The sequence below is a fragment of the Taudactylus pleione genome, unplaced genomic scaffold, assembly GCF_031769625.1.
Source record: "Taudactylus pleione unplaced genomic scaffold, aTauple2 ptg000207l, whole genome shotgun sequence".
Taxonomy (NCBI): domain Eukaryota; kingdom Metazoa; phylum Chordata; class Amphibia; order Anura; family Myobatrachidae; genus Taudactylus; species Taudactylus pleione.
The window spans coordinates 3,277,501-3,297,095 of record NW_028284609.1 but is presented as its reverse complement, the minus strand read 5'-3'; the positions used below and the strand labels follow the sequence as shown (position 1 = coordinate 3,297,095).

The window sequence follows — 19,595 nt, the reverse complement described above, 5'->3', positions numbered from 1 at the left end:
ATATAACTTACTGTTGTGTGACAATTTTGATCCTGAACAAGCAGCAGATCCGCCGTCTTGGTCGACGCAGTTTACATCTGTTATGTCGTATCTCTCTGCTGAGGTGGAGGCTTCTTGAAAGGAGAGAGAAGCTTCCGGGTCAGCCCCTCTGGGGCGCAGTCCTTAGCTAAATCAATGGAAGGGATCACAAAAACCATGGCTCTTTCCATGCAACGGGACTGTGTCCGAAGGGATAGAGGCGTTAATTTCTGCAATCCGCCAGGCATTGCAGATAGAGGAGGACAAGGGTCCTGCAAGGCAGTCTTTCTTTTTAAAGAAACAAAGACAAGCTACTTCTTTTCCAATTGCAGAAGAACTGGATTCTCTAATGATTTCAGCTTGGGAACATCCGGATAAAAAATTTCAGATGTCTCAGATGTGAGACTCCTCCTACAGTAGACCCTTCGGTCTCGCATATGTCTAAGAAGACTACGCTACCGGTCCCGGGAGCCACGTCTTTGAAGGAGACATCGGACAGGAGACTAGAGAATACTCTCAAGTACATTTATACAGCTGCAGGGGTGACTCTGTGTCCTGCAATCTATCAGTGCACAGATGGTGTAATGGTTAGCATTACTGCCTCTCAGCACTAAGGTCGTGGGTTCAATACCCACTACGGTCCTAACTTTGTGGAGTTTGTATATTCTCCCTGTGCTTGTGTGGGTTTCCTCCCACGCTACAAAAATATACTGGTAGGTTAATTCCCCCCAAACAAAAATTAACCCTAGTGTGTATTTGTGTGAGCATGTGGTAGGGAATATACACTAAGCTCCACTGGGGCAGGGACGGATGTGAATGGCCAAATATTCTCTGTAAAGCGCTGCGGAATATATGTGCGCTATATAAATAATTGGTGGTAAATAATAATCCGTGCTGGTTTTGTTCCACGTTCCCAAGTCTCAGACCGGGCAGGGTTTCTACTCTAGTTTGTTTGTATTTCCGAAGCCGGATGTCAGCGTGTTTTCCTTCCTCAGGAAAAGGCAGCCTCCATTCAGGAGATGGTGAGGATGGTTCTTCCACATTGTCAGGTATCTGTGCATGTCTGCATTCAACTTCTGGGAAAGATGGTGGCGGCATTTGAGACAATTCCTTACGGCTGTTTTCACTCCAGACCGTTGCAACTCTACCTCCTCTCCCAGTGGTCAGCATCCCATCTTTTTCTTCACCAACCTGTGAGATTATGTACCAAAACTCCGATTTCCCTTCTCTGTTGGCTGAACTCAGCACACCTATTGGAGGGCAAGAGATTCGGACTGTGGGATTGGTCTCTCCTCACCACGGACGCAAGTCTGAGAGGATGGGGGGCTGTAACTCAGGAACACCACTTCCAGGGCTGCTGGACCTCGCAGGAAGCGAGTCTACCGATTAATTATCTTGGAATTACAGGCAGTGTTCTACGCTCTTCAGCTAGCACATCACCTGTTGCAGGGCCAGGCAGTCAGAGTTCAGTTAGACAACGCCACAGCAGTGGTGTACATAAATCGACAGGGCGGCATCCGAAGTCGGGCGGCAATGAAAGAGGTAAGCGCATCCTGAGCTGGGCAGAAAGGTTTGCATTGGCGATTTCGGCAATCTTCAATTGGGAGGCAGGTTACCTCAGCCGACACGACGTGCGCCCAGGAGAATGGGCGTTCCATCCTCAGGTGTTTCAACAACTTGACCACCGGTGGGGTCTTCCACAAGTCGATCTCATGGCGTCCAGACAAAATCATCAACTACCTCGGTACTGCTTCCGGATGAGAGACCTCGAGGCAGTGGACTCACTGTCAACACCTTGGAGGTTCCGATTTGTCTCTGTTCCCACCTTTTCCCCTTCTCCCTCGGATTCTACAACGCATCAAAAGGGAGAGGTGCAAGATGTCTTAGTGGCTCTGGATTGGCCTCGCAGAGCTTGGTATTCCAATCTACGTCTTCTGCTGATAGACGATCCGTGGCTCCTCCCTCTGAGAGACTATCTCTTACTACAAGGTCCGTTAGTCTATCCAGACTTAAAGCAGCTACGTTTGACGGCGTGGCTGTTGATAGGGCCATCCTGTGTAGGAAAGATTTCATCCAGTGTAATCCCTACTATGCTTCGAGCCCGGAAAGAAGTTACTCCGAAGCATTACCACTGTATTTAAAAGGTTTATGTTTCATGGTGTGAACAGCGGGGCTTGCCTACTACCGATTTTAAACTAGCCAGACTCCTGCTTTTTCTGCAAGCAGGCTTCTCGGCCGGACTACGTCTGGGTTCCCTGAAGGTTCATGTTTCAGCACGGTCTGTATTTTTCCAGAAGAAGCTAACCTTGATTCCGGATGTTCAGACCTTTCTGCAAGGAGTTATACGGTTACAACCACCTTTTGTACCTCCTACGGCTCCATGGGAATTGGACCTGGTCCTTTCCTTCTTACAGTCTTCTCTGTTCAAACCTTTGGAAACTGTGGAGTTTACCTTTCATGGAAGGTGGTACTTCTACTCGCGCTGGTCTCAGCCAGACGGGTGTTGGAGCTTGGGGCTCTATCCTGTCGTCCACCATACTTGATATTTCATTCGGATCGGGCTGGACTCCGTACTAGAATGGAAATTCTCCCAAAGTGGTTTCGGCTTTCCACATCAACCAACCTATTGTGGTACCGGTACTTCCACAGGCTTCACCAACTTCAAGATTTTGGATGTCGTTAGAGCTCTTCGGATTTATGTGAAAAGGACTGCAGCTAATACGTAAAACAGATGCTCTGTTTGTTTTATGACACTGCTGGCCAGCTTCCAAACACGCTTGCGCTGGATTCATCTGACCATCAGACAGGCATATATGGCCTACTTTTTCTATTACAGTACTTTTCCACTCGTTCAGTGGGTTTCTCTTGGGCGGCTGCTCGCGGGGTTTCCATGTAATTGCTTTACCAGTTAGCCACTTGGTCTGGTCGGCATACTTTTATCTGTTTTTACAGATTTGACACGTTTGCGGCCTCTGCAGCCCAGTTTGGCCGTGCTGTTTTGCAGGGTTCTCAGTGCTTTCCCGCCCGTGATGGTAGTTCTGGGACGTCCCCATGGTCATCTGTCCCCTAGTGGATGAAGGACAAAACAGGATTTTAGTACTTACCGATAAATCCCTTTCTCCGATTCCATAAGGGACACTGGACACCCACCCTGCGCTGTTCATTTCTGCCACGGTTGTATCCTTATCGGTTAGAACTGTTTAAGGTTTTCCTTGTTTTACGGTTATTCCAATCTTTCTACACTTCCGTGTTGTGATTATGTGTACGTGTTTCACCACCTCCTCTTCAGTTTGTGTTTGTTTTTCCATCTCTCCTTGGGCACAGTTTCCTAAGATTGAGCTTGAAGGTGGGTATAGAGGGGGAGGAGCTAGTCACATTTTTCAAATTTAAAGTGCCAGCTCCCACTTAGCACATGTCTATACTTACTGCCATGAAGCCTCTAGCGTCCCCTATGCAATCAGAGATAGGGATTTATGGGGAAGTACGAAAATCCTGTGTTTAGTGATTTACATGTACACACAAGCTTAAGGAATCATTTTATTTTACAAAAAAAAGTTAAGGAAACAATGTAGAAGCAACATGATTCGTGTGTACATGTGTATATATGTGTGTATATATATATAGATAGATAGATAGAGATAGATATAGATATATATACACACACACACACACATATATATATATCTATCTATATATATATCTATCTATATATATATATATATCTATATATATATATATATATATATATATATATATATATATATATATAGTGTCTGTAGAAATTTGAGGTCCATATGTATAGAAAAAATCCAAAGAGGAGAGGGCACTCACCATTTGCAGAAATAAGACTGTTATTTATTAATCACATATCACTAGTGTTATAGGCCAAGTCTGACATTTTGGTCCCCATGTGGGGCCTTTGTCAAGGTAAATGCAATACCGCACACTGCTCAAGCCATGTATATTATATATTGTGTGTGTGTTCCTAAACACATAGATGACCTTAACTAATTTGCCTCAATAATTCACTTTAACAGTTGAGTGATACATGTCCCCCCATTTTGCTTTATTTACAGGCTTTTAATTCAAGCAGGTTATGATATTAATATTAAAGATTTTGATGGCTGGACACCCCTCCATGCAGCTGCTCACTGGTGCAAGGAAGAAGCTTGTAAGATCCTGGTAGAAAATCTGTGTGATATAGATGCTGTCAATAAAGTGGTAAGTGGTTCATATGTGTTTATAGCTGCACTTCCTTTCATTAGAATATTTCTTTTAGTTCTAATTCGTTTTGTAAGATCCTCGCCAGCGAATTATACTAGTCTCCATCTTTTTCTGAACCTACATAGTTATTTTATTCAAATATATATTTTTTTAATTGCATTAACTAACATTAACAGGTTGTCAGAGAAAGACACCGTAGTAAAATACACATTCGAAAGCAAAACATAACACCAGGAAGGCATCCATGTTGATTGCAAAATCAAAGCAATACACAAACAGACACACTTATTACAGCTGGGAGGAGGGTAGAGAGGGGTGGAGCTAGTATTACAGTCATCGAAAATACTAAAGATTCAACATTTCTACTTCAAAGCGTGAAGGGCAATGGGCACAAAGCCTTAAACACATCATGTCCCCAGGCATGTAGACCGATAGTGGTCAGACTCCTTAAACAAGAATCATGGGTAAATTATAGATCTCTACTACATGACCTGCTAAAGGTTTGTGAGATAGAGTGAGATATTTGGACCCAATTGGATGTTTGTTTTGTTTATGTATTGTCAACTAAAAGTTAGTACTTTAACTGTAAACTTGCATTTTCTAAACATCTATTTTTTAGAGGCAGTTATTTGCCAGCAATGTTTTAATGAAAGCCTAAGATGAAATACACTGCTTGCATCCATAGCCAACACGGTTACCTTTTGGGGTTAGTGTTTACCTCTGTTGCAAACTAGTTGAGTGAATTTCTGATTTTTGATACAATAATGCTCACAGGGATATCCAAATCTTTTTATATTATTTTTTACCCCTCTCCTAATATTTGCATTTTATTTTTTTATCTCTTAACTTTCTTAGAATGCTCTTTAGTCTTCCTTTTTGTACCTTTCCTTCAGATTGACTGCCTGACCAATGATCCCTTAACAGACTGGGGTTTTTATCCAGTAAATGTGACAGTTACTGCAATGGTGTGCAGGTAGAGCCCAATGGTAAGACAATTTTATCCTCAATAGGGCATTTTTTTCACCTGTGAGAAGCTTAAAGCTATTAAAACACAAGGGTCTTAATATGTAATGTTTGCAAGCAGTGTATTCCCTCCTTCCCCCCCCCCCCCCCTAATTTTTGCTAACAAAAATTTTAATAGCAAAATTAGTTTGTGATTTTCAGTTTATAATAAACACAATACAGTTGTGCCTGATTTATTTTTACAAGGCAGTACTCAAACACAACAAATTATACATGTATACACCAGTAAGTAAATTGGTAACTGTATCAGTGGGTTCTGCTGTAGGTGGATTTTTTGTTAGAACAGTGGGTCCTCGCCATTTCTGCCGGTAATAGACATAGAACTCATTCAAGTGTGCCAATAGGTTTTTTTGGGGGGGTGGGACAGGACGGTAATTGTCCCTTGTTAAGGTGTTTTTGGCTAGAATCTGAAAACTTTATTCACTATCTGACGTATCCAGTTATACAGATGGCAGCGAACAACTAAACAGATTTTTACATTGTTAACAGATCATTTCAGAAGATGACATTTACTTTTAGGAGGCAATGATCTGCCCACTAGTGTGATTGTTAGCGAGGAGATGGCTTATTTATTTATTTAGCAACTGTTATTTGTGCACACATTCTGCAACACTTTACATAGAACATTTCACCATTCACACCAGTACCTGTCCCAGTGGAGCTTACAATCTATTTTCCCTACGATATTTTCATACAAATGCATACACATACTGTAAAGGTTAGTTTTTGTCCAATTAACCTAAAGTATTTTTTTGGATTAAGGGAGGAAATGGGAGAACCCGGAGGAAACCCACACAGTAGTGAGATTCGAACCCAAGCCCTCAGTGCTGTGAGGCAGTAATGCTAACCATTACACCGATCATGCTTCTGCCCATGTGACAGGGTCAATGCCTTCCAGTTATGCTAGACACAAGCAGGAAGCTGTTTAGACTGTGAAGGAGCAGGTTTCTCGAGCACTGTGTATTCCTGTAATGGACCATTGTTGTGTCAATTTTTATTTTAAACAAATTTCATACATCACTATACTGTTTGGTACTTTGCAGCTGTAACAATCCATTAACTGGTTTGTTGAAAAAATTGCTGTTAATTATGGTTTTATTACCCTTTCTACAAACATCTTGGGGTTGTTGTGACTTCATTTGTTAGTGCAGGTTGAGTCTCCCATATCCAAATATTCCGAAATAGAGAATATTCCGAAATACAGAATATTTTTAGCATGACTGAGAAAGTGAAATCTTTGCTTTCTGGTGGTTCAATGTACACAAACTTTGTTTAAAGCACACAATTATTAAAATACAGTGTAAAATAACCTTCAGGCGGTGTGTATAAGGTGTATATGAAACATAAATGAAATTCATGTATGGATACACAAAATTATTAAAAATATTGTATAAAATGACCTGCAGGCTGTGTGTATAAGGTGTATATACTGTAGAACATAAATTCATTATATGTTTAGATTTGGGTCCCATTTCTAAGATCTCAGTATGGTATGTAAATATTCCAAACAACTGAATATTCCGATATCCACAATAGCCCTGGTCCCAAGCATTTTGAATATGGGAGACTCAATCTGTATTACGACACAGTAATACAGATTGAGTCTGTATTACTGTAATAGTGACGCAGTTTTTCTGCTTAAAACATAAAGATAAAATTGCAGATGTGACCTCATAACCTAGCCATGGGCCGCGATATGCTTGTCACAAGTAAACTGTGCTAAGTTTGAATGTGTGTCTGTAGCAATCCAATGTGACAAAAAAAAACGCATCATGAGACTGCACTGAGGGATTTTGTCTATTTCTCAGTGGGTATCAGATGATTTGCTGGATAACAGAGTCTCTGATGCGACAGCTTCCCCATGCTTTTTACCGCAAATTTGGCATGCTGACAGTACTCCCTTGCTGTTACTACTGCCAATGATGGCTATAAAGAAAAAACAGCGCTTATTGGATCAATATTTTTTAAAAAATTCCTCATATCAAGGTAAATGTTTAATAATATCTAAAACACAATTCAATTTGATCAATTCACAATAATTAAAACAATTCAAATATATATGGCCATATATTGAGAGTACCTGTCCATAGATTTATGAAGTGTGCACACTATAATATTGTAAGCATAGGGAATTCCGAAACTGCGCCTTAAGCACACACACTTAATATTGATGTAGCAGTGTGAAAGACTGAAGTGTTCCGGTATATTATCTAGTGAGGGTGGAGATTGTTAATTACCCTTTGTAGATCTTTAGTTAGCAAGGTGTCCATCCAATTAATAGTAGACGATCAGGGTATATATTCAAATACTAATCACTTATGTGCTATTAAAAATGTCTAATTTTTCAACAAAAAATGTAAAAGCAGTCACGAACATCTGTGAGCTGCAGTGCAAATTCCTCTCTGGTTGCTTCAGTTTTCATTCGTTTGCAAAATTTTCCACCAAAGTGCATTGGTTTGCTGAGCAACATGGTGGCGTAAGAACTTTCTAATGTGACAGGTTATAGCATTTATAGGCAGCCTGATACACTGTAGGGGCCACACATTGATGAGAGGTTATAGGATTTATAGCCAACCAGATACACTGCAGGAGGCCACACATTGATGTGAGAGGTTATATCATTTATAGGCAACCTATTACACTGCAGGGGGTACACATTACTTTTAATAACCATAATTAAAACAGCAAATTTAATCAATAAGAGACACCACTCTCTATTACATTATAGGCATTTTAATGTAAGAAAAAAGTTTTATAAGCCTTAACAAATATGACAGCTCAATACAGTATGATGGTGAAAAGTATTGATGGGGGATAAAGAAGGAAAGAACTGGGTACCGCAGTTGAAGGCTCTGAAGAGGGCAGCCTGTTCCCAACCCGGATTTAGTTGGCACTAGGGGATTTATTGCTAATGGGTATCTTTGACATTTGTTTTAAGAAGCAATACTTCTGAAACAAGAAAATAAAGGGTCAAGATTTTATGGGGTGTTTTTGTTTGTGGAGGTAAACAGACATTTCCACTTTACAAACCACTTCAATTTTAAATGTTGGGTAAGTTTTGTTCACATTTCACTGGTTTGCACCAAAACAGATCAATTTGGTAGAAACTGGTTTATGAAATTTGGCTTGATACTCCTACTTCTGGTGAATGGCTGGGAATAGAATTTATGCAGTTGAACGCATATTACAATGCTGACTAAATGTTTAAGTCAAGAGAAGACTTGATTTTTTTGGTTCCTGTTATGAAGACATTTGTTGACCCTTAGCTGTAACTATTCCTTTACACCTTTCCAATTTGAAACCTATTTTGGAGTTGGAGGAAAAAATCTGAAGGTCACTCACTACTTTTAATAAATTATGGTTTTATTTATAATGGAAAGTCATGTGGCCGTTTCTTAAAAGAACATTTTTGTAAGTGTTTTTACCAAAAATGAAAAAATTGATTAAGGGAATAAACATCTGTTAGATATGACATCTTTTCAGGTCATATCCATTATAGGAGTAATTCAAACTATGACCTTGTTAACAGTGAAAAATGTTAAATCATTGCGTTCATCAACATTTTAGGTTTGCAGTTTGCTATGCTCAGTACAGTGATGTAATACATACTCTGCTATCCATGGTTTGGCAATAAGGTGTGTTTAACTGTACTATGAAAGTAAATATTGGGGCAGTAAGAGGGTGTTGAAGATTAAACAGCTGTACATTTTAATATAACTGCATAAATTTTTCTTGCTTTTAAATTGACTGTTCCAAGTTTGACGAGAACTAGCACAGTGAATCCAGTGATCACAAATACGTGCTATTGCGCGTATTTTACCCATAAATGAGGACCGGGGACTCACTTTTTCAGAGTGGGTGGGTCCCCGGGGACGCGTTCCGCTGCCGGTCAATCTCCGGCTCCAGGTTACATGATTCATGTCTCCCCTGGCCAGGCTGCAGGGCAGACATCAAGAAGGAGGTAGGGCCAGCCGTTACACGCCCCTCGATGTTGCAGCTCACTCAGCAGTCAGTGGACTTCCCCGGCGTGAAGACTGCAGGCCGCCCCTCCTCCCCCCGGCGTGAAGACTGCAGGCCGCCTCTCCTCCCCCCGGCGTGAAGACGGGGGGCCGCCCCTCCTCCCCCCGGCGTGAAGACTGCGGGCCGCATCCCTTTCCCCTGGCATGAAGACTGCGGGCCGCCCCTCCTCCCCCCGGCGTGACGTTGGGTGCCACCCCTCCTCCCCCCGGCGTGAAGACTGTGGGCCGCACCCCCTCCCCTGGCATGAAGAAGACCGCCCGGCCCCGGCTTGAAGACGACACCCTATAGCAGGTAGCGCTACCGGTGGCCTTGGTGTGGTGCGGGCATGGCGCGGGGGAGGGGGGGCAGTAACAGGTGTACCGCTGTCTGGCTAAAGTACAGACAAGAGGCCCCGCTCCCTCCTCCCTGCCTGCATTCTGGGAACAGCACGCCATGGCCTTTAATTCAGTTTCAGGAAGTAGAACACAGCTGCACACCTGGCCCCAGCAGTCCCCAGCTTTCTGCCTCTAATCCCTGCCTCCCCTCCACCTCTAATACCCGGTGGCAACCAGCCCATGTCCCTGCTTACTCGTCCCCAGCTCCCCTCCACCTCATCATGTCAGTGGCTCCTCTCCCCCTGTAACACCCAGTCTCCTGTCCCTGCCTACCCCTCCACCTCTTCCTGTCTGCAGCTCCTCTCCCCCTCTAATACCCAGTGGCACCCAGCCCCTTCTCCTGTCCCTGCCTACCCCTCTACCTCATCCTGTCAATGGCTCCTCTCAACCTCTAATACCCAATGGCACCCAGACCCTTCTCTTTCCCTGCCTGCTCCTCCTGTCCCTAGCTACCCTTTTCCTGTACATGGCTCTCCTGCACATCTAATACCTGGAATTCAGACCCTTCTTCAGTCCCTGCCTACTCCTCCTGTCCCCAGCTCCCCTCACCTATAATGTCTCCCCGAATCTCCCTGTCCCCAGCTCCCCACCTCCTGCTCCTGTTCCCGGCTCCCCACCTCCTGCTCCTCTCCCCAATTTCGCCTCCCACACTTTAAGAAGATGAGGAGCCATAAGGACCTGCAGCATGAGCGCAGTCGCCCCCCATCTAGCTCACCAGAATAAAAGGACAGAAGAGGTAAGAAGAAACTTTTTATGTTTTTAAAATATTTTTATCGGTTCGTTGGTTTTCAAAAAATTATGCAGAGCTACAGTTTCTGCATAATTGTATGTATCACCACTTTGTAAAAACAGTCTAATTCAGAAGATTTCACAGAAATCTCCTGCAGAAGGCTAACTATCGCAGCAGACTGCAGTCCCCATTATTGTCAATGGGTACTTCAGTCTGACCTCTGTGTACAAAACTGATGCTATTGGTATCAGATGGGCATTCTAGGAGTATGTGAGGAAGTGTGGTGGCATGTGGGGAGGTCTGAGGGGAATATGGGAAGCTCTAAAGCATAAATTATGATGGGACCCAGAAATGGTCAGGTAGGACCCCATTTTTTTTAAAGTGGTGGGTCCCTGGGACCCACATTTTGCCGCTCAGCGTGATCACTGGAATTATTTTGATTGCTACTACCCATTATTACATTTGCTAATAGAATTACTCCCTCATATGCATAGTTTCATGCTTTTTCTTAAGAGTTCCATCATTGAAAGCAGATATTTTGTTTCCTCCCACAATATTGTATAGTCTTGTTTCCCTGAGGCACAGCACAATGCTGCTTACTTGCTTACTCATTTGTAATGTCTGAGAGACTAGCGAAGAAAGTAGGTGGGTGGGGCCTTGATGATGTGAAATGCACTTGCCCCTTGGACTACCCCACTTCAGCATTTGTTGGGGTGAGATCCAATAAGTAGGAAAGTTTGAAATTTGGCTTTCGGTACAGCATTCACAATAATTCTTTGTTTTAACACAGGTGAACAGGAATTAAAATCCCTGTGTGACATAGATCTTAGGCTAAAAGTACATAAAGTAACTGGTTAAATGATTTTTTTTTTTTTAACATAAAAGTAGATATCTTTATGCTCTGAAAACCTAGCTGATTTAATTAAACAAAAGAGCTTACAGAGGCTGTAAAATAGTTACAAAGGATACTTTCTTCTTCGGGGTCTATAGGGATCCACAGGGATACCATAGGGATATTATGGTTGGAAGACCAGGCACCAAACGGTTAAAGCTTTTGCTCGCAGAATACCCTGGGTCCTCCTCCACATATACCTAGCCATAGGACTTCAGTTTGTTTGGTACGGCAGGATTCAGACGCACTTTTGTAATAGGGGACTGCTCAGGTTTTATTTTGTTTTATTTAAATTTTTTTGAGTTGGCAGTACTAAGCGTCTGTATTAAGATGCATGTACTGCGACTCAATTGACCTCCGCCGAGCCGCAACATCAGTAATTGTGCTGGTCATTTTGGTGGGTCGTGGCTGAGCTGAGCTTAGCAGCGATGCTACTACCTGGACTGCACCGGATGCTCGGATATGTCAGGTAAGGCGATTCCTCACTTATGTGGAATCGCGCGCGGCAGTCATTGCTTCTGGTGTCAGAAACGCACCAGAAGCTACTTCTGTAAGGACCAGTGATTGTCCGCATCTTTACTACACCAGCCGGGATCGGCAGCAGACGCATATCTGCTGCCACGAGGCCAGTGTACCCAGTTGGTTAATGCAGCTTATAGTAGGTAGGTGTTCCCCTGGCAGCCCTTCTCCCAACCCAGACACAGTCCCTACGAAGGGTTTTGCGCTTCTGGATTGCTCTGCCTACCCTCCACGTGTATGAGATGCTGACGGTCCATGTTCAGTGCGCCCTGTAGCTATTGGTCTAAGGAGGGTCTGGTTCAGTCTCCCTGTATACCTCTCCCTTGGTTAAGGTATACGGTGCTGTATGTCCTACCACTGTCTTTAAGTTCTGTCTGTCAATTATAATGATCACTGTTTTCTCTCCATCCTCTTGGGGTGGGAGTTTTAGAGTACTTCACATTCATTAAGATATTTTTGAAGGTGGTCATATTGAATTTTGTTACCTTTTATACTTGTATATGTTAAGCGTAAAAGAAAACAGGAGTTCAGGCAGGTTTTATTTATGACTGTCAGTTACAACTATCGCTGCTATTGGTCCATTTGACCCTCAACTACCAGGATGTGTAAGGGTTAAATTGTACTTCACAGACTGGCCTGCCATCACCCTCTCTCCTAATTAATTGGAATCGCTTAGCAGCAATTGATCATGGAAATGTCTGCTGAGGGGAGATTTGGGCTCTCTTAATATACCATTCCCCTAGGACCAAGGTAAAAAAATCCTTCCAAGTTTTGTGTTTGTATAAGTTGATTCTGTGCCGACTTGTAAGTATATTTGTATGCTTTCCACTTATATCCTACCAATGTGATTGCCAGTGTTCTCCAAAGAAATTTTTTGTAGCCGGGTGGGGGCCTTCGCAATTATGCGCGCGCCGGGAAAAGGGGTATCTCCCTTACCATTTTAGCCCAACAGGTCTCTGGCTGCTCCATTTCTGGCGCTCAGTCAAAAGTGCCCATTATGCAGTGCCCCCTGTAGTTATCCCCATATGCAGTGCCCCCTGTAGTTTTCCCATTTATGCATTGCCCCCTGTAGTTTTGCTTTGCTCTTATGCAGTGCCCCCAGGCTGAAGTAGTTCCCCTATGTAGTAACACCAGACTGGTCCCTTATGTAGTGCCCCCAGGCTTAAATAGTGCCCCAAGGCTGGTCCCTTATGCAGTGCCCCCTGGCTTAAATAGTGTCCCTTATGCAGTGCCCTCAGGCTGGTCCCTTATGCAGTGCCCCCACCCAGACTGGTCCCGGTCCCAGCCCAGAACTTACCTTAGCTTGCTCACGCTCCCTCTCCTGCTGCCTCGCTTTGACTGGATCTAACTAGATCCAGCAAGTGCACAGGGCAGGCTCCTCACATTGCAGATGATGTCACCCGCGCACTGCACTACCAGGAACCTCTGAAGCGATCTGAGGCTTCTTTAGCCTCCGGTCAGCCAGTGTTCCACAGCGGGGAAAAGTGCTGTCCAGTAGGCTGTTTCTGCCAGTCGATGTGCCCTCAGAAAACAGCCTGGGGAGAACAATGATTGCGATTTAGTGCCCATTTGCAAATATAGTTATTTTATGTGTTATGTTAACTCTGCTGAAAATAAGTTTTTGTTTTCTTTTGTTTTTCCTAACCCCCAACTACCTGGTGTATAGGGGTTAGAGAGTACTTCACATTTATTTTTATCTGTGAAAAGGATCACATCATTTGTTAACCCTACACTGGTTTTAGGTTACTTGCAAGTATTTCCCATGTCTCAGGACAAGGGTAAACATGAGATTGTTGTCCCTGTGCTGGTTTCATGTAAATCCTGTGCAGTTGGCCCCTCAGGATTTCATACAGGATGGACTGTGGTTTGATTGTTACACACCACAACAGTCCACCTCGCCAGCACCTGTTTAGGAGTCACCTTGAATGTCCTTCCGGGCCTCAGGTTATGACGCAGTTAGTGGACCGCTTATCAACTCCCACACTGCCTCCCACTTTGGATTACCCACAGTGATTACAGCCTGCTATGTTTCCTCTTCCCATACATCCTTTCTGGATGGAGGGTTATGTCCACTCAGTTCAGAATCTGGTTTTTAGCATCTACCTATCTGCAAGTGTTACAGGCATCAGCCGGTGTCAGGACTGTCATTAAGTGCCACGCAGGGTTCTCTCCCCATCAGCGGCAGGCAGGCAGCGCACGGGGGGGGAATCAGGGCTGTCAACTGGCTGCCATTGAGCCGGTTAGTGCAGGACTCTCACCCTAACAGCGCAGACAGGCAGTGGTGGCACAACAGGGGGGTGTACAGTCAGTGCTGTCATATGGCTGGTTAGGACTGAGAGAACCCCAGGGCTGCCTTATCAATCTGCCTGTCACACATCCATAGGGATGTGTGACTCTGCCTGGCAACATATAGACAGCCTTCCCCTCCTCTTGGCTTCTGAAACCCATAGAAAAGTACTATAAGTGTGAGTGTATATTTTGCGTTTGTCAGAGGACAGTCAGTGACTGGCAGACTAGGAGCATATATATTGCAAAATCCAGTGACTGGATAATAGTTATTAAGTGCTGTGACATCCTACAAATGGCGAGTATAAAAAATAAAAGAAAAGTTGATGCATAATGTCGGTCTTTCCTAGAAAATTGGACAAATTAGTATTTTTTTTTTTTATTGAAGTCAAAGGAAAACCTGTGTGCCTAGTTTGTGGCGGTGTGTTAGCAGTCATTAAAAAAGCCAATCTGGAGCGTCATTACCGCTCAATGATTTGAGAGGCCAAATACGTCTGGATAAAATCAAAGCTCTTCAGCGGAGTTTGGAATCACAACAAGCCACTTTCACTAGGCTTCGTTGCGACAGAGACAACGTTATTCAGGCGAGTTTTGTAGTGAGCAAGCTAATCGCAAAAAAGCTGCAGCCTCATGTAGAGGGACAGTTTGTGAAGGAGTGCATGATGGCTGTTATTAGCACCAGACAAAGTAAAATTGTTTCAAACTGTTAGTTTGTCTCGGAGAACCGTCTCAGATCGGATTACTGACTTGGCACAAGATATTGAAAAAACACTGAAGGTTTCTGCAGGAGATTTCCAATTTTCTCTCTGGTTTGTGACGAGACAACAGACATAACAAATACTGCCCAACTGGCCATTTTTGTTCGTGGGATAACTGAAGAGTTTGACACGAGAGAGGAACTGCTGTCACTAGAAGCCATGCATGGCACTAGAAGAGGTGAGGACTTGTTTGAGAGATTTGTTTTATCAATGAAAAAGCTTGAGCTAAAATTTGAAAAGTTAAGTGGCCTTACTACAGATGGAACTCCAGCCATGGTTGGCTCGCAAAAAGGGCTAATTGCATTTGTCAATAAAGAACTGAATCGTCTGTCTTGATCCAAGTGATTTAATTATATGCCACTGCATCATACACCAAGAAGGTCTCAGTGCACAGTCGTTGAAGCTCAACAATGGGATGTCAACAGTAGTGTCATATATACATTTTTTCGAAAGCCGTGGGCTTAACAGCCACCAATTTAAGGAGTTACTGAATGATCTTTGCTCTGAGTATGGTGATCTTGTTTATCATTGTGAAGTCCGGTGGCTGAGTCGCGGGAACATGCTCATAAGGTTTTGCGAAGTGTAGGATGAAGTCAAGCAGTTCATGGACATGAAGTGAAAACCTGTCAGGGAACTCAGTGATAGCAAGTGGCTGTGTGATCTAGCATTCATGGTGGACATTACCAAGTACTTCTCGGAGCTGAACATCAAGCTGCAGGGACCCAGCCAGCTTCTCAGCTCCCTGCTTTCAAATGTGAATTCATTTGAAGCTAAATTAAGGCTGTGGAAAGTGCAACTAGAAAGGAATAACCTGGTGCATTTCCCCACTCTAGAAGGACAAAAGCCTTCTAAAACTTGAATATGCTGGTGAATGTTTGAAACTAGTTGAGGCTTTTGATGAAAGATTTAAGGATGTGAAAAGTAAACAAATGGAATTGAACATCTTTGCTACACCGTTCAATGTGGAACCAGCTGATGTGCCTGATAACCTCCAACACAAAATCTTTCAGCTGCAAAGCGATGATGAGCTGAAAGCTAGATACCACAACCTCCCACTGCTTGCGTTCTATAAACATTACATAAGTAATGCTGAATTTCCCACTTTGAGGAGACATGCATTGAAATATGAATTTCTGTTCGGAACAACTTACTGCTGCGAGCAGTTCTTTTCAAAACTTGCCATCGCAAAGAGTCAACTGCGCTCCAGACTGACCGACACAAACCTGGAAAATCAGTTGCGAGTAGCAACATCGGCAATACCAGCTAACCTCACACGCCTCACCAAAGAGAAGCAGTTCCAGCCATCGCATTAAGGGTGAGTTAATATATTAACCAAATATAGGAGGCTAATTTTTAAGTTAATCATTTTGTATGGCCCCCGAATGATTTTCTTAAAATCCAAATGGCCCTTGGCAGAAAAAGTTTCCCCACCCCTGATATAGATGGACTGCACCATCCTTTCAATCCACCTTGATTTCAAATTCTGATATATCATTTGAGGAAGCAGAGGATACACAGGTTTCTTCCTCTGGGCCTATCTCAGAGAGGAGGAGCATCATTCATCAGTGGATTTTCCTCTCTAGCAAGGGTGGTTAATTCAATTCTCATTATAGAAGATGAAGTACCGGCTCCTAAAGCCTAATAAACCTGGTGTTAAGACACCAGAAGGTTAAGTTGGATTCCCTCAATCTGAACAGCTCACTGAGCTTATGGAGGAAGCATGGAACACTCCAGGTAGACTGTTCCAGATTCCAAAAAGACGTGTCTTTTTACACTCCCACAGGGAGAGTGCATTTTTTGGGAAATCCTGCTCCCTACTGGGGATTCTTACGTGACACCTTGCTAAAGGGTTACTCCCCAGAAGGTTGTCTGCACAACTGCCGATTCCTTTAGCTAACAAGGAAGGAGTTATTACTCGGGAGCAGGGCTGGATAATTAATTGGAAAAAGTCTACCCTTTCTCCAATAATATGGTACATCTGGAGGCACCACTGGATTTCCTGGCACAAAGGATCTTTTTACCAGTGGACAGGTTTTCAGCTCTACAATTGCGGTTGCGCAAATTGCTCCGAAATCAGAGGGTATCTATTCACTAAGCAATACAGTTCCTGGGGTCCCTAGTATCCACCTTCAACATGGTGGAATATGCCCAGTTACATTCCAGGCCTCTGCAAAGATTGACTCTCTCCAAGTGAAACGGACAGCATAATCTTATAAGTTCTCAGAGGATCCTTCTCACTCCAGAGGTTCGTCACTCCCTCCTGTGGTGTCTGAGAAAGGATCACTTAAACAGGGCGTCCATTTTGGGGAAGATGGACATATCAGTCATCTGCCAATAAACATTCTGGAACTGCGAGCAGTATACAGAGCACTGAAAAAGGCACAGGACCTGCTTGAGGGCAGGCTGGTCAAGATCCAGTCCAACAAAGCGACTACAGTGGCCTTCCTCAATCATCAGGGAGGCAGAAGTAGTTATGCAGACTTGAAAGAAGTGACAAAGGTTCTGATTTGGGCAGAACGTCATTTTCCGGCCTTCTCTGCAAAATTCATACCGGGAGTGCTAAATTGGGAAGCAGACTTTCTAAGTCAGGATATACACGCCGGAGAGTGGTCTCTCCAATTGGGAGTGTTTCAGCTTCTGGTAAACAAATGGGGTATACTGGAGATAGATCTCATGGTTTCATGCCACAACCATAAGGTCCCCAAGTACGGGTCCAGGTCCAGAGACACATAATCAGCATTCGTGTATGCACTGGCAGGAAGATGGGACTTCAACTGGCGTATTTAATGCCTCCGATTTCTCTACTCTGGCCCAGACGTCATTCGTTCACCGACCTACAGAATCTGCCCATAGATGGTCCTTAGCCTCTTCTTCTATGGCAGGATCTGCTAACGCAGGGTCCTTGCCGACATCCGGACTTACCTCATCTGGCTTTGATGGCGTGGCTCTTGAATCTTCCATCCTAAGAGCAAAAGGTTTTTCCAGTGCCTGCTTCTGCCTGCATCTATTACAGAGGTTGGCATTCTTTTGGTCAGTGGTGTTCTCATAAAGAATATGGTCCTAAGGTATTCAGGATTTCCAGGATACTGGCTTTTGTGCAAGCAGGATTAGACAGTGGTCTCCGCCTGGCCACTTTGAGAGTGCAGGCTTCTGTCAGTCTGGTTCCAGAAGAAGATTGCGTAAGTACCAGATGTTAGAATTTTTTTCCAAGGAGTTCTGCGAGTCAGCCTCCCTTTGTTCCACCGGTAGCACCGTGGGATTTGTCTTTGGTTCTTAAGGGGTTACAAGCTTCCCCATTTGAAACTTTAGACTCTAGATTTTAAGTGGTTGACGGCAGAGACACTTCTTTTTTTTTTTTTCTTCTTGCTATCTTTTCAGCTTGCAGTGTCTGCTTCGGCAGCGCTCTTGTTGCTCCCCATTTTTTATTTTTCACTAGGATAAAGCTGTTCTTCGTATAAAAAAGATTTATCTTCCTAGGATAGCGTCCCGTTTACATGTAAAGAAGAAATTGTTCCAGCTTTTCAAGCACCAGACCTTTCTGTAAGTGAAGCCTCCCTGGATGTAGTTCGTGCTCTACTTATTTATGTGGAGCGCTCGAATTCTGTTAGAAAATCAGATTCTCTTTTTGTGTTATATGGTTTTCACAAACTAGGACGGCCAGCTCATAAGCAGACTCTAGCGAGATGGCTACACATGACTATCTCCGGTGTACACACAGGCTGAACTTCCTGTCCCAAGCATGATGACAGCACATTCTACTCGGTCTGTAGGGCCATAGTGGGCTTTCAGTAGTGGTGCCTTTGCTGAACAATCTTGCAAGGCTGCCACGTGGTCTTCTGTCCACACTTTTCTTAGGTTTTATGCCTTTTATACTTTTGCCTCCTAGGATGTTTCCTTTTGGGTGATGAGTTCTCCTTTCTGCTCAGGAGCATCCCCCACCCTAGGGGAACTGCTTTTGGACAATCCCCATGGTATCCCTGTGGATCCCTATGGACCCCGAAGAAGAAATATAGTGTTATGGTAGACTTACCTAGATAACTCCTTTGTTTTCGTCGTCCACAAGGCACCCACCCTGACGCATCTGGCTTCATTGGGTGATTTTCTTTCAGTCACCGATTCCCTCATCTTCTGTAAGAGTGTTTCTGGTGTACGATTGTTCTTCCTTCTCCTGTCTTTAGTCTTGTTAACTAAACTGAAGTCCTATGGCTAGGGGTGGGGTATATATGGAGGAAGACCCAGGGCACCTGGGAGCCAAAGCTTTAACTGTTTGGTACCTGGTCTTCCAACCATAATATCCCCATGTTATCCCTGTGGACCGCAAAGAAAAGGAGTTATCTAGGTAAGTCTTCCTTAACTATATTTTCCTTACATAATGGACTGAAATTATTTTATCTACTATGCTACAGAAATGAGGCGCAATCTCTGGCGCACAAAAATTAGTAAAAGTTACTTTGGTAAACAGCTATTTCTAACTAAATGGATGCAAACTATATTTTGTGTGTGATTAAATTCAATCTGAATTTTTTTTTCTATTCCTTAGCTTTGTGTATGCCGCAATAGTCTAACAGAATTAATGGGGCTAAAGTGTGAAGCCAAAGCAGATCTGAATATCTGCATTCTATCATGAGACCAGCTTAAACATGTGCTTACCTCTCTGTGTGGTTTATTAACTAAGCTTTGTTAGGACATAAAAGCAAACAAAGGTAAGGTACCAGCCAATCATCTCCTAAGTGTCATGTCACAGGCTGTTT

At 43.6% G+C, this 19,595-nt stretch overlaps 1 protein-coding gene across 4 annotated transcripts in view; it reads left to right on the top strand.

The window, feature by feature from the left end:
* Window positions 1–19,595, top strand: part of PPP1R12A (protein phosphatase 1 regulatory subunit 12A) — a 185,593-nt gene that overhangs the window by 105,229 nt on the left and 60,769 nt on the right. For all 4 annotated transcript variants that reach the window (XM_088478110.1, XM_088478108.1, XM_088478109.1 and 1 more), the window contains exon 5: window positions 4,095–4,239. In XM_088478110.1, coding sequence (XP_088334236.1) covers window positions 4,095–4,239 — 145 coding nt within the window. The remainder of the gene's footprint in view (window positions 1–4,094; window positions 4,240–19,595) is intronic.